We start from the raw sequence: 15677 nt of genomic DNA, 5'->3' as shown, positions 1-15677 counted from the left end.
CTTATGCCTCCACGTGACAGAGTCACCCTGAGGGGTTGCAGCTTTCAGCAACCACGTGCTCTGGTTCGTGCCACTTAAGAGCTGTACTTGCAAGGGAGATTTAAAAATGACTCAGAAAAGAGCAAACCACGCGGCCAGAGACTACGCGGGCCTGTGGAGTTTAAATCCAAGTGGGGAGTCCAAGGCCGCTGGCGGCTGAGGAAGGGGAGGGCTCCCGCCAAGCCGAACTAGAGCCCGCCAAGCCCGCGGCCGCCAAGCTGAACTTGCGCCCGCCAAGCCCGCAGCCGCCAAGCCGAACTTGCGCCCGCCAAGCCCGCAGCCGCCAAGCCGAACTTGGGGCCGCCAAGCCGAACTCGCGGCTGTGAGTGGGGAAAGGAGAGGTTCTAAAACCAAACGTTGGGCGCCAAAATGAAGGCGTAAGTCACAAACAATGCCACACCAATTCGAGGTTATGATTATTAGGGTGGTATTTATTTAAAGGGGAAAAAACTTACAGATCACTGTCCCAGGCAACAGCCCTCTACGCAACCAGGAAAGGAGTCTAGTCGCAGGCGGAGCAGGAAGTGAAGAGAGAGAGGAGAGGGAAGTGGCCGCTTTTTTAAAGGGAGAGAAACCACGCCCCAATGGGCTGGTACCTCAGCGGTGATAGGCTGGAGGAGTGGGAGGACCTCCCGCAACATTCTGGCATCTTTCTCCTTCGGCAGCTACATGGCATCTCCCTGACTCTGCCTTCTTTCTTCCTGCATTCAGTTTTGTTTTCCCACATAGCTCTATTCTGCATTCTCATAGGTCAAAGAAGCTTCTTTATTAATCAATGGTAATAAAACATACTCACAGCATACAGAGGGGAATCACACATCAATATTCCTTATTCTGTCACAAAGTGATACCTTTATATTAGCACAGTATATTCATCTCCTGCTCCCTCTATGACTGGCTGGTGACTCTGGACTCTACCTTTCCCCTTACAGCATTTTCAGTTTGTTTTCCCATCTAAACTTATCCTATTCAGCTATTGGTCAGTCAGCTTCATTAAACCAATCACAGTGACAAATGCAGGATGAGCAAGCCTTGAGGATTGAGCCAGCAAACACCACCCTTTTATTACCTTGCTTCAGTTCCTGCCTTGAGTTGCTTCAGTGATAGAGTGTGACCTGAGCAAAGAGACAAACCTATTCTTTCCAGGTTGCTTTTGGTCATGGTCACAGCAACAGAAATTTTAACTAAGACAGTAATTTAACTCATGATTCTCCTGCCTTCACTTCCCAAGTGCTGGGATTATAGGCATGGGCTACCATAAACCTTTTTTTTTTAATTCACCCTGAAGTGAAAATAGGCATATAGACCACATTTATTTCTTATTACTGGAAGGGGAACCCATTCTTTCAAGTATCACAAGTAACATAAGATGCAGTGTGTTTAATATCAGAGCTACTCTTGTGCTCTGAAAAGAAGCCAGAGTTGGAGCTCTCAGAAGATATGGACATGATGACTTAGAAAAGTGAAATCCTGTCGGGCGGTGGTTGTGCACACCTTTAATCCCAGCACTTGAGAGGCAGAGATAGGTGAATCTGAGTCTGAGGCTAGTCTGGTCTACAGAGTGGGTTCCAGGATAGTCACTGTTCCAGTGAATCACTGTCTCAAAAAACTGAAAAAAGGAAAATTGAAATGCTGTCAGATCTCATGTCAAATTTCAAATGTCACAACATCAGAACAGATCTAGGTGATACTGTTTTGAAGACAATTCCATCTGTAGTAATTTTATGAGTTCTCTAGGCTTGTGTGAGTTTTTTAAGAGTTTCTATTGGATTGCATTTTTCCCCCAGAGACAGGATTTCTTTGTGTATCTTTGGCTATCCTGGAACTCACGCTGTAAATCAGGCTAGCCTCAAACTCACAGAGATCTGCCTGCCGTTGCCTCCGGAAGGAACTGACAGCACTGAATGGCTGGAATGTACCATCTTTAAACTCACCACTATTTCTTGCCTTTGCCTCATTTATCTGTTTGTATTTTCTCTTTTCAGCTATCCCCATGGTTGCCCTACCCTTCCAGCAGTAAAAAGATAAGGATCAGAAACTGGAGAGGGCGTCATTGTTTAAAATCCTATGGTGGTTTGAATGAGAATGGTCCCCATATGTTGCTATGTTTGAATACTTGATTGGCAGTTTGGAGAGTATTTGGGATTGGTAGCCTTGAGGGTGAGCTTTAAGGTTTCAAAAACCTCCAGACCTCCCCAGTGCTACTTGAACTTCCTGTGTGTACTTGAGATATGAGCTCCATGCTGATCCAAGTGCCTGCCTTCTGCTACCTCCCCTACACCATCATGGACCTTACCCATTTGGAACCACAGGTGACAAATAAACCCTCCCTTCTATATGTTGCTTTGGCCATGGTGTTTCATCACAGCAATGGAAAAGTAATTAATACCGAGCCCTTGCTGCTCTTCCAGAGGACCCACTTCAGGGAAACCTCACAACTGTCTGTAACTCCAATTTCAGGGTACCCATTAACTTCTTCTGGCCTGTGGGCATCAGGCATACATGTGGTACACAGACATCCACAAAGGCAAAGCACATATACATAAAATTTTCAAAATCAGCATATAAAATCAGGTGGTGGCACATGCCTTTTATCCCAGTAAGGAAGCCTATGCAGGTGGATCTCTGTGAATTTGAGGCCAGCCTAGTCTACAGGGCTAGTTCCACAACAGCCAAGGCTACACAAAGAAACCCTGTCTCAAAATTAAAAAAAATAAAAATTTAACTTAAAATAAAAATCAATCACATATCCAGGTATATTGACGTGCACCTTTAGCCAGAACTCAGCAGAGGCAAGCAGATCTCTATGAGTTTGGGGCCAGTGACTACATAATGAGTCCCAGGATAGCTACATAGTGAGACCTTATGTCGGGGAAAAAAAAAAAAACTAAAAAGATGCTTGAGTAAAATGACTCAATTTTTTTTTTTTCAGACAGGACAATCAAGAATGTGTTTGAGGGCTGGAGAGATGGCTCAGCGGTTAAGAGCATTGCCTGCTCTTCCAAAGGTCCTGAGTTCAATTCCCAGCAACCACATGGTGGCTCAAAACCATCTGTAATGAGGTCTGGTGCCCTCTTCTGGTGTGCAGGCATACACACAGACAGAATATTGTATACATAATAAATAAAAAAAAAAAAAAAAAAAGAATGTGTTTGAGGTGGGTGGTAGTTGGGCACACTTTGTTTGTTTTTGAGACAGGGTTCCTCTGTGTAACAGCCCTGGCTGTCTTGGAACTCACTCTATAGAGTAGGCTGACCTTGAACTCACAGAGATCCACCTGCCTCTGCCTCCCTCCCAAGTGTTGAAATTAAGGACGTGTACCACCACCACCTGGATAAGAAACCCTGTCTCAAACAAAACAATGGAGTATGTTCGAAATTAGAAGAAAAATTCCTATGGAAACAAACTGATGTGTTCTGATTTAAAAAAAAAAAATCAAGAAAAATGCCCAGGTCTATGGTGGTATAAATTTGTAACCTCAGCACTCAGCAGAGCTGAAGCAGGAGGATCGTGAATTTGAGGCCACTCTGGCTACATAAAAAAGTAAGAAAGCGGCCCCTACACTTGCTACCTCGCGATACTTCGCTGGTTCCTCCCTCTTTCCTTTCTGCCACCGCCATGCCATCCAGACTGAGGAAGACCCGGAAACTCCGGGGCCACGTGAGCCACGGCCATGGCCGCATCGGTAAACACCGCAAGCATCCGGGAGGACGCGGGAACGCTGGAGGCATGCATCATCACAGGATCAACTTCGACAAATATCATCCAGGTTACTTCGGGAAAGTTGGGATGAGGCATTACCACTTAAAGAGGAACCAGAGCTTCTGCCCGACTGTCAACCTGGATAAACTGTGGACGCTGGTCAGTGAGCAGACCCGGGTCAACGCTGCCAAGAACAAGACTGGAGTTGCTCCCATCATTGATGTCGTGCGATCGGGCTACTACAAAGTTCTGGGGAAGGGAAAGCTCCCTAAGCAGCCTGTCATCGTGAAAGCTAAATTTTTCAGCAGAAGAGCTGAAGAGAAGATAAAGGGTGTTGGAGGTGCCTGTGTTCTGGTGGCTTGAAGCCACTCAGGGAGGCCAATTAAATGCTAACACTTTCCAAAAAAAAAAAAAAAAAAAAGTAAGAAAGCAATTAGGGAAGGAAGGAAAGAAGGAAGGAAGGGAGGGAGGGAGGGAGGGTTGGGGAAAAAGAGGAAGTAAAGAAGGAAGGGTTAACAAATAAAAAGGAGTCTTGAAACTTACAAACTACCAACCGAGAAGAGCATCAAGACTCAGCAGGGCTGGGAAGCAATCTGTCTGTGAAGCATGAGTCAGTTGATGTCAGAGTGTGTATGCAGAAATGAGAACAGCGTGTGTGTGTGTGTGTGTGTGTGTGTGTGTGTGTGTGTGTGTGATGTTGCAGAGGAAGGGGATAAGAGGAGGCACATATTTCAGAAGGAGGCAGGGAGGACAATTAAGATACAAAGAACTAAATAAAGCCACAAAGATGCCGTGGTCCATACAGGAACCCAAAATCTGCCTTGATTTTAAACAAATGACAGAATGTAAAGAAAGGGATGCAGTTCTTAGAGGAAAAGAAAGGAAATGGCCAGGGGCAGCTCCTGTATCCTCCTGAGTAATATTTACATAGTGATAGTAAGGCCAGTGTTGCTAGAGACAAAACACTGAGTATTTGTTTACAGTTACAGAACAGGATGCAACTGTCGTTACTCTAGATGTTACAGAATGAAAAAAATCAAGCAAAGGTGATGCTGACAGAGGTAGATTAGAAGATAAGCTGAGGAGGAGAGAAGGTAATGAGTTCATCTGACACACTAATAGACACAGCTAGGAGAAAAGTGGGAAAGAGGACAGTGAAGACCTCTGCTAAAATAAAGATAATATGACTTAAAATGAAGAGGAGGGCAAATGTCTAAATTAGCCAAATCCTTGTCTCTTAAAGGTAGCAATAAATATGTAAACACTGGAGAAACGCTGAAAACTATGTGTATGGACTGTCAGGTATGGAAGCATAGGCCTTTTAATTCCCACTTCTAGGGAGGCAGAGGCAGGTGGACTCTAAGTTTGTGGCCACCCTGGTCTACATAGTGAGTTCTAGGCCAGCCAGGGTTACATGACAAGACCCAGTTTCAAAATGACAACAGCAAAGAAAAGCGGGGGGGGGGGGGGGGGGGGGGCGTTGCAGCATAGTGGTAGAGCATTTGGCCGGTATTCATGAGGCCCTAGGTTTCATCTCCAGCACCTCTTAAAATAGGGTAGCAGGCCTATGATTTCAGTACTGGGGAAGTAGAGGCTGGAGGATGAAAGTGTCAAGGTCATCTTTGGGTACACAGCTATCAGGAGCCAGTCTGGGATACATGAGAAACAAAACAAGCAAAGAAAAAAGCCAGTGTTGCAAAGTGACTAAGGTGAGGAAGCCTGGCAGGGGGGTTGTGGCATTACATCATAAGCCCTTCTGAAGCAGATAATTTTCCTTTCTTTTTTTCGAGACAAGGTTTCTCTGTGTAACAGCTCTGGAAGTCCTGTAACCTACTCTGTACACCCCCTCCAACTCACAGAGATCCACCTGCCTCTGTCTCCTGAGCGCTGGAGTTAAAGGTGTGCATTATCACCACCACTCGGCTGCTAATTTCTTTTCGAAATTGCCATTTATTTATTTATTTAATTTATTTATTTATCTGGGGTTGGTGCTTGTGTAGAGGTCAGAGAACAACCTTTAGGGTTGGTTAATCCAAATCTTTCACCTTTGGAGGCAGGGTCTCTCGTTTCTGCTTCTGTACTGCCTACCCAAAGCTGAATCATAACTTTCCAGGTACAGATAATACAAACAAGATAGAGAATGTTTATGTTCTTAGAGTATGTGAGGAACTTTTAGATATTGGGTATTTTTATACATAATAAAAATATCACAACTAAAGAACTTTTTTCTTTATCCACTGTACTCCCCAAATAATCATTACTTATTTCTCAGAGATTTCTGGGTAGATGAAGTATTCATTCAATATAACAAACTAACTAAATAAATAAAAACAAATAGTGTTGTAGAATATTATTTTAATTATGTAAAGACATGTTACATTTGTTTAATAACGTAAGGATCTGTTACATTTGCGCTCTATTAGTTTAATTATGTAAAGATGTGTTACATTTGTTTCACCTTGCCTGCCTAAGGCACCTGATTGGTCTAATAAGGAGCTGAATAGATAGAAGGGGCTGATATGCAGAGAGAATAAACAGGAGAGATTTAGGCTTGAGAAGAATGAGAAAAAAAGAGGATAGAACAAGGGAGAAAGTGAGTGACATGTCCAGGGCCAGGAGTCAGAACAGACAGACACAGAAGCAGTGAAAATAAGATAGAGAGAGATAGATAGGAAGGGAGGAAGAAAGGAAGGAAGGAAGGAAGGAAACAACCTTGAGGCAAAATGTAAAGAAAAACAAATTAAAATAAGAGCTAAGCTAAGGCCAAACATTCAAAACTAAGTCTCATTGTCATGATTGGGTGCTGGTTGGTGGTCCAAAAGGAAAAGTCTGGGACTGGGCCAATGTGGTGCACACCTTTAATCCCAGTACTCAGGAAGGCAGAGGCAGGCAGATCTCTGTGAATTCGAGGTCAGCCTGTTCTACAGAGTGAGAACAGCCATAAATACACAGAAAACCTGTCTCAAAAAACAAAAAGAAAGGAAGGAAAGAAGGAAGGAAGGAAGGAAGGAAGGGAAAAGAGAAAAAAAGAGAAAAGAAAAAAAGAAAGAAAGAAAAAACCTGGAACAAAATAGTGCAAAGGAACTATCAACAATTCACATCACCTCTGCTGATCAAGGCCACGGCAGTACATGCAAGAACTCTCACTAGGGAGTGGGAAGGTACATCCTGCTACATCATTTCCCCAAGTACAGAATAAGCTGTGGACAGGAAATGCTTCACCCACAGAACAGGTTCTAGTGTCAGAGCAAATACGGGACGTGTAAAGCTTCAGAGAGATGATGGGCACCTAAGGGCTCAGAGGGCTGAATTCTTATCCATACTTGGATGGTCATTTGGGTATTTTGATTTGTTTTGTTAAAACAAGGTCTTAATATGTAACCCAGTCCTTGTATTTGTGATCGTCCTGCCTCTACATCCCATGTACTAGGATTTCAGGCCTGTGTCACCAGGTATTTTATAGAAATGATATTTCTTGGACTTGCAAGATAGCTTAGCATGGAAAGTCACTTGCTGTGTATGTCTGATAACCTGAATCTGATCCTTGGAAGTCAAGGCAGGAGAAAACTGACTTCCAAAAGTTGTCCTCTGCGCAAAGGACAATGGCACGGGGTTTTGATCCTACGTAATGTGATGGCTTTGTGGGAGCCTAGCCAGTTTGGATGTTCACCTTCCTAGATATGGACGGAGGGGGGAGGTCCTAGGTCTTACCACAGGGCAGAAAACCCTGACTGCTCTTTGGACTGGAGAGGGAGGGGGAAAGGAGTGGGGGGAGGGGGAGAAGGGTGGGAGGAGGGGGTGTAGGGTGGGAGGAGGGGGAGGAAAATGGGAGGCTGGGAGGGGGTGGAAACTTGTTTTTTTTTTTTCTCCTTTTCTCAAAAAAAAAAAAAAAAGAATAAAAGTGGAGGAAGCAATGTTTCATGCCAAAAAAAAAAAAAAAGAACAAAAGTTGTCCTCTGACTTCCACATGTGCCATGGTATGCAAACATCGCAGTCATGCACACAGATCATGCATGTACAATCATACTAAGAAATAAAATGAAAATTATGTCATTTTCCAATAAATATCTATTACATTAAAATCTTTACGCTACAAGCCATATAATCTGTTTTCTTCTCATTTTTGTGTATGCATGCAAGTGCATATGGAAATCAGAAGATAACCTTGGGTCTCATTCTTTAGGTGCCCTCCACATTGCTTTCTTAATTTTTTATTAAATCATTTATTTACTTGGTGGTAGGTGACTGTTATACGCCAAAACTTTGCCTAAGGAGCTGCAACACACACATCTACTCATCCTAGACAGGGAGCCCATAATAGACCAAAGTACAGATGCCAACAAGTCCAACAAAGTGAGCCCCAGGACAGTCAGCATTGTTTCACAGAGAAACCCTGTCTCGAAAAACAAATGAAAAGAATACATTGAGCCTTTCTTGGCTGCAGGGTGGATCCACCTCTAAGGACTGAACCACTTTCCCTTTGTCCAGGGCTTTTCTTTTTTTCTTTTTTTTGCATGTCATATGAACACAACCAAGTGAACTATATCCCTAGTCTCTTAGCAGCATGTTGGAGAAGGGCCGCTTTTTTGTTTGCTAGCTTAGGCTGAAATAATCACACAGAAACTGTATTAAGTAAATCATTGTTTGGCTCATTAGTTTTAGCTTCTTATTAGTTAACTCTTATATTAACCCATTTTTATTAATCTGTATATTGCCTCATGGCTGTGGTTTACCAGGTAAAGTTCCCAGCATTTGTCTCTGGCGGCTCCATGGCTTCTCTCTGACTCTGCCCTTTTTTCTCCCTGCATTCAGCCTAGCTTTCCCTGCCTACCTAAGTTCTACCTTGCTGTATGCCCAAAGCAGTTTCTTTATTCATTAATGGTAATCACAGCACACAGAAGGGACTCCCACATCAGCAGCAGGTTTTAAAAGTACTTATTTAGTGCAGTCTCTTAACTTGGCATTGTTAGTATGTCAGAATAGGTAACTGTCAGGAAATGAGCCTTTATTGTACACACCTCGGTACGTATTTGCCAGGGAGAAGATAGAATTCATAGCCTTCCACATGCCAGATAAGTGCTCTACTACTGAGGTACACCCCTGGCCTCAATGTAGACTCCTTAGCACCATTCCTGGTTTCTATCACCAGATGCCAGTAGCACCACCCCTAACACACACAGCAGCAGTGCCGTCTTCAGACACTGAGGCCGTCCCCTTGGGGTGGGAGTGGGAGGCAGGGCAAGACTGTTGCTAGCTGAGAATCACTGTGAAAGTGTATTTATTTTCAAGTTTATTACTACTGTGTCAAAATTGTCTGTTTTTTATGTGATGAACTTGAGAAATGTAAAGCACGGTAGATTCTGGTTCTCAGGATAACCATCTTTATCCTGAGTTGCACCATTTTCAACTTGCGAATAGCAGAACAAATACAGCTCTGTATTTTTAGCTCAGGGAATTTTGTCTTGAACCACACATGGTTGATAAATATGTGAAATCTAAGCTCTTCGGATTTCACTGGAGTTAACCAGATGGTGTGCTTATGATCTGCCTACAAAATCTTTCCACTCTTTTGAAATAAAAAGCTATTTTTTTTATTTTCCAGTTTAAAATTATATGCTTTTAGACTCTTTCAAATTAAAAATACAGGGTTCATGAGACACTAAACTACTATGTCTTGTGATAAATCTAAGGGAAATGCCATCGACCTTCTTGTTTTTTATTCTCATCTTCCAATATCCTTACTTAACCTTGACTTCCACTCCACAACAGAAAACAAACATATACTCCTTACGTGTGCCAAGTAGAATTCTAAATTCTTTTACAAGTATTTAATCTTTTATGTGTTTGTTTTTGAGACAAGATCTTACTGCATAGCTCTGGCTGGCTTGGAACTTGCTATGTAGACCAGGCTAATCCTCTGCAAAAGCAGCAAGCACTCTTAATTCTGATCCACTTTGAGCATTCTCATAGTCTATATTGCAGGTATATACAATGACTATACAATTTTGAGGCCTAGTCTTTAAACACAAATATTTAAAAATTAAGAGTTAAGGAGGGGGCTGGAGAGAGGGCTCGATGGTGAGGAACACTTGCTGTTCTTTTAGAGGACTCAGGTTCAATCCCAGTGCCCTCAGGGTAGCTTATTTATGGAAAGACTGCCTGTAACTCCAGACGTGTTAGATGCCCTCTCCTGGCCTTGATGGGCACCCTCACACATGGCAGACATTCATAGAGACACATAGATAAAATAAAAATATTTTTTGAGAAAGGTTAAGAAAAGCCTATGCTTTAAAATACCTTTTGAGTACTTTGGCTTTAAAGTCATATCCTGTTTTCTGCCTGGGGAGGAAGGGAGCAAGGAATGTGCTATACTACTGGCCTGGGATGCAATCCAAGTGACAGACTGGACAAAAAATTGGTTTTGTCCTTTGCAAGGCTGATGATTTGCAGTTGAACCAGACTGTCTTGCCTGTCCCTTCCTGAAGGATGAATTTAAGACCTATAAGGATTTCTAGGCCTTAGTAGATATAGACCTCTGTTGAGTCTGCTGAATAATCCACTGGATGTGATCAGAATTCAGCTCAGGTTAAGCTGATGCTCCATATTCTTTTGTGGCTCAAACTTCAAAGTACTCACATGAAGCAAGGAGATTGATATTAAAATAGAAAATAAAGAAGATTATGAGTATCTACTGAGAGAGGGCCTCATGTAGTCAAAGTTATGTCCCTAAGGATAGCCTTGCATTCTCGCGCATCACACCCACACAAGGGCCCAGGGAGGCCCAGAAGAGGGCTTCAGATCAGCTATGTGGGTACTGGGAATCAAATCTGGGTCCTCTAGAAGAGCAGCCAGTGGTCTGAATTGCTACTCCTCCAACTTTGGGCTTTTGATTTTTTTGTTTGTTTTCAGATTTTTTTTTTTTTTTTTTGAGACAGGGTTTCTCTGTGGCTTTGGAGCCTGTCCTGGAACTCGCTCTGTAGACCAGGCTGGTCTCGAACTCACAGAGATCCGCCTGCCTCTGCCTCCCGAGTGCTGGGATTAAAGGCGTGCGCCACCATCGCCCGGCTGTTTTCAGATTTTTTGAGAGAGAGTTTCTCAGTAGCTATAAAGCAAGTCCTGGAACCCACTCTGTAGACCAGGCTGGCATTGAACTCACAGAGATCTGCCTGCCTCTGCCTCCTGAGTGCTGGGATTAAAGGTGTATGCTGCCACCGTCCAGAAGGGCTTCTGATCTTACAAGTATGAACCACCGTACTTGGTTTGTGAGATTCTGTGGACTAACCCCAGGACTTCAGGCATGCTAGGCTAGCACTCTACAGTTAAGCTACAAGCCCAGTCCAGACTGTGATTTTTAGTTAGAATAAAAGGAACACATTCCTTTAAAATTGATGTAGAAACCTTCAGGACTGGGGATACAATTCAGCAGAAGAGCATATACCCTATAAGTGCAAGACCCTAAAAACTAATTCCCAACACCAATAAATAAGTGAACCAATTAATTTAATGGGTAACATTAAAATAACTTTAATACCATCTGTCCAGAGAACATTTTTCTTGCTCATAAATATGTTGCTCTTAGGAAGCAAAAATAGTAAGAATGATTTATAAGACAAATCTAATTCTGAGAAGATAGGTGAACTTATTTTGAGACATAAGTATTAGTACGTAAGGTTTGCAGTAGCAAAAAAAAGGATGCTGAACATAGTGGGACATACATTCTTTTGTTGTTGTTTTAAGACTTGTTAGGGGGCTGGAGAGATGGCTCAGTGGTTAAGAGCACTGGTTGCTCTTCCAGAGGTCCTGAGTTCAATTCCCAGAACCACATGGTATCTCAAAACCATCCATAATGAGATCTGGTACCTTCTTCTGGCCTATAAGCATATATGAAGACAGAATATTGTATACAAAAATAAATAAATAAATCTTAAAAGGAGCACTGGCTGCTCTTCCAGAGGACGCAGGTTCAATTCTCAGCACCCACACTGCAGCTCACAGTCTCTGTAACTCCAGTTGCAGGAGAACCAACACCATCACATAGACATACATGTATTTTCTAAAAAATGATTGGCTAGCTCTCTGGGGTATGTGGCGCACACCTTTAATCCCAGCACTCGGGAGGCAGAGATAGGCAGCTATCTGTGAGTTTGTGGACCAGACTGGTCTTGAATTCACAGAGATCTGCATGCCTCTGCCTCCTGAGTGCTGGGATTAAAGGGCTTGTGCCACCACCACCCGGCTTTTTTTTTAAAAAAGATAATTAATTAATTAATGTGTATTGGTGTTTTGCCTGTATGTATGTCTGTGTGAGCATGTCAGATTCTCTAGAACTGGAGTTACAGTTTTGAGATGCTATGTGGGTGATGGGAATTGAACCTGGGTCCTCTTGAATAGCCAGTGTTCTTAACTGCTCAGCCATCTCTCCAGCCCCCTCCCACCTGCTCCTTCTAAAAAGGAACATTATCAATAAGCTCAACCATAATGATCTTTTATAAGCAAAGCATACACAGCTGGTCTTATGAAGATAGCAGGTGTTTTTGTTTTATTTTTTTCTTTTTTCTTTTTTGGTTTTTCGAGACAGGGTTTCTCTGTAGCTTTGGAGCCTGTCCTGGAACTAGCTCTTGTAGACTAGGCTGGCCTAGAACTCACAGAGATCTGCCGGCCTCTGCCTCCCTAGTGCTGGGATTAAAGGCGTGCGCTACCACCACCTGACCAAGATGGCAGATGTTTAGCTCACAGGATGGCGCTGTGCAAACACTAGCGTTATAAACAAAACTGAATACAAACTACATACATGATAATATGACAAACTAGCGTTACCTGTGTACATATACTGTTAAACTACGGGGCCTTCTAAATTCTATATTCCTGGGTAACGTTTTTCCCCCACAGAGCTTTAAATTCATGGCCAGCAAGCACTCTACCTCTAAACTAACTCCACAACCCTCTTAGGTAAATATTATAGAGAGCACACGCAGTAAAAAATATCTTTGAATGACTTGTACAGTCCAGAGAACAACCTACTTTTGCAAAGCCATGCTTTTAGTTCTGAATGAGTGGAAGTAGAGAAAAGCAGCATTACACAGTAAAACATCATCACACTGATGTTCACAGTATCCAGCAGAAGTCAACTAAGAAACTGAGGTGTTTTGTTTTTGTTTTTTGGTCAGAGGGTCCTCTCTTACCCTGTTTATGAGCTGTCAATAATCTTTTTTATCATTACTGTCATCACCACCACCATCATTAAATTTAGTGTCCATAATCTAGAGTAAAGAACACTAAAAAGAGTAACAAATCAAAGAACCTGAAAAGGGATGGATGGGATTGGCCTATTCTTTTCCTTAGCCTCTGTCATTGTAACTGGAAGCTAAAAACAAAAGTTTATCCAGGGCTCAGTGAGGAAGAAACTGAGAGAAATAAGAAACATAGAGCAAAAGGGTCTTTAGCAGGGAAAGAACACTGAGTGAGAAAAGAGGCTTGGAGACAACGAAAGAAACAGCAGGTACTAAGACCCAGAGGAGCAGCTTTTTTTTTTCTTTTTTTTTCTTTTTGGTTTTTCGAGACAGGGTTTCTCTGTGGTTTTGGAGCCTGTCCTGGAATTAGCTCTTGTAGACCAGGCTGGTCTCGAACTCACAGAGATCCGCCTGCCTCTGCCTCCCGAGTGCTGGGATTAAAGGCGTGCGCCACCATCGCCCAGCTGGAAGCAGCTTTTAAAGCTGGGTCTTAAAAAAAAAAAAAAAAAAAAAAAAAAAAAAAGCTGGGTCTTGCTTGGGATCTGTGTTTTTCCAGACTTGGTTCTGGGTGCTGCAAACTTACATGAGCTCCCCAGGATTAGCCAATTCAAAGTGTCAGCTCCCTCTGGCAGCTAGCTAGTGCCTGAGACACATGCATGGCTAACTCTTAAGACTCCTCTGGAAACTAGTAAACATATCAAGAAAAACAGGTCCTTTTTTTTTCTAACCTAATATGAAGGTCTGGTATAGTCTATCTAAAAATGCATTGACCTTTAATACTCAGAAATAAACCATATAATTAGAGCCTCCCATTTCCAAGATCCCACTAGGCATCTAGGAATGTAAAAATCAAAACAGTGTGGCAATTCTAGTTCAGTGGTACCCAGAAGTTTTATGGATGCCATTTTGGTTTACGCCATATGGTGGCATTAAACCAAGACTGTTATGAAGTCACAGGTTCCTTGCCATCTTCATTACATCACTAGTAAGCTAGTACCATGTCATGTGGCTGTTACCATCTCGATGACATCTCTATAACCACAATGGTGGCTAAGTTATACAGTTTGTTCCATTTTGATGAGGTCACCAGTTAAGATGGCATCAAACCTTTTTCTTGTGGTTAGCTCAACCCAATGATGACTTAAGTCCATTTGCCACCACAGCAAGAGTTAAGTCCCCAAGAGATCCATGCATCTCAGATCAAATTAGCATGGATATGGGAACTCACAGTGTATGTAAGTAGGAATGGAGGCCACAAGTAGTAAAGCAAACAAGAAGAAATAATTCCACGATTTCAGCACAAAGAGAGGGAGCCCATATCTTACCATACAAACTGTAACTGGATGTCGAGAGGTGTGATTTGCATTGTTTCGACTGTCCTTCCCTTCCCAAGCACAAGCTGTTGCTGGGAAAGAAACCCACAAAAGATGCACAAGAAATACAGAGGTATGCCCAACGCACATGGATGAGGATATGGAAAACTGGGAAGAATATGATCTTGAAGCCCATTTTACTCTAGTAGAGTTTGACATCTGAAGACAGCTCTTTGTAACAGCTGTCATGGAACTTGCTGTAGACCAGGCCGGCCTCAAATTCATGGCTTCTGCCTCCCTGTTGGGACTAAAGGTATGCATCACCACCACCTGGCTTGAGTTGGCTGAAATTTAAAACCCTTATAAAACAACTTTTTTGGGAGCTAGAGAGGTGCCTTAGCAGTTGGGAACACTGGCTGCTTTCCGGATGACCTGGGTTCAGTTCCCAGCACCCACATGGCAGCTCACAGCTGTCTGTAACTCCAGTTCCAGGAGATTTGACAACCCTCACACAGACATATGCATGTCTTATCACTGACCCTGTGCACTGATAACTTAAAAATAAAATCAGCTTTGAGTGGAGTATTCCTAAAATATCTTGAAGCAGCAACTGCTAAGATCTGACAATCTAGTCTTGACTTCACAAAGTTTAGTTTCAGGTCAACACTATGGACACCAGACAGGTATGTCAAATGTTGCAAAACAACAGTATCATCTATAAAGTTCACATTCGATGGCACAAAAAAATATTCCAGAATATTTTAATTAAGTTTAAACTTTTGATTTGAGCTGCACTCATAGCTTTCCTTAGGCTTATGGATTTGCAGGCTGGATATGCCTGACAGGTAAGAAGTGTGCTTAACAAGAACAACAATTGCCTACCATGTGCAAGGTACTAGATCTGACACAGCACCACAAAATGAAAAAGAAATCCAAATAATCATTCAAACAAAAGGATGACCACAGGACTTACCTCTGCTGCTGCTTCTGTGGCCAAAGATACTTCTATACTACTCACTACTCCAGCTCCTGAGGTTTATCTATCTAGGGCTTTCACCTGTTCTCCTACATCTGTTTTGCCTAAGGAACACAGAGACGATGATGTTATACTGTATCAGAAATAGAAGTTAACTTTTTTGGGCAAAACCAGAAAGAATAATACAATAATATGCTAACAGGGATTTGCTATTTTATGAACACAAATAAAACAGTTTATCTACTTTACAAAGTAATATTAAAGATATATATACAGAACACAGGATTTACAAAAAAACTTCTTAGATAAATTTTTCTTAATATTTCCCTTAGTAAAAATTGTAAATTTGTTAGAAAGAAACTAATATTTCTTAAAGTGTCAAGTAATATAGAAAAAGGTATTGTAAAACAAAGCACA

The 15677-nt window shown here is 42.3% G+C and overlaps 1 protein-coding gene across 1 annotated transcript; it reads left to right on the top strand.

The window, feature by feature from the left end:
* Nucleotides 1-3616: 3616 nt before the first annotated feature.
* LOC121432989 (60S ribosomal protein L27a) lies at nt 3617-4141 on the top strand. The gene has a single exon (XM_041631206.1). The coding sequence runs from the start codon at nt 3658-3660 to the stop codon at nt 4102-4104; it is 447 nt and encodes a 148-aa protein (XP_041487140.1). The 5' UTR covers nt 3617-3657; the 3' UTR covers nt 4105-4141.
* Nucleotides 4142-15677: the final 11536 nt, after the last annotated feature.

Source organism: Microtus oregoni, unplaced genomic scaffold (genome assembly GCF_018167655.1).
Source record: "Microtus oregoni isolate MIOR12 unplaced genomic scaffold, Mior012 000036F_ref0000092, whole genome shotgun sequence".
Classification (NCBI taxonomy): Eukaryota; Metazoa; Chordata; class Mammalia; order Rodentia; family Cricetidae; genus Microtus; species Microtus oregoni.
The sequence above is the reverse complement of the archived record's forward strand: the minus strand, read 5'-3'. Positions and strand labels throughout refer to the sequence as shown.

What these genes read in the sequence shown, in the direction of transcription:
- LOC121432989 (XM_041631206.1), top strand. Translation starts at nt 3,658, where the DNA reads ATGCCATCCAGACTGAGGAAGACCCGGAAACTCCGGGGCCACGTGAGC.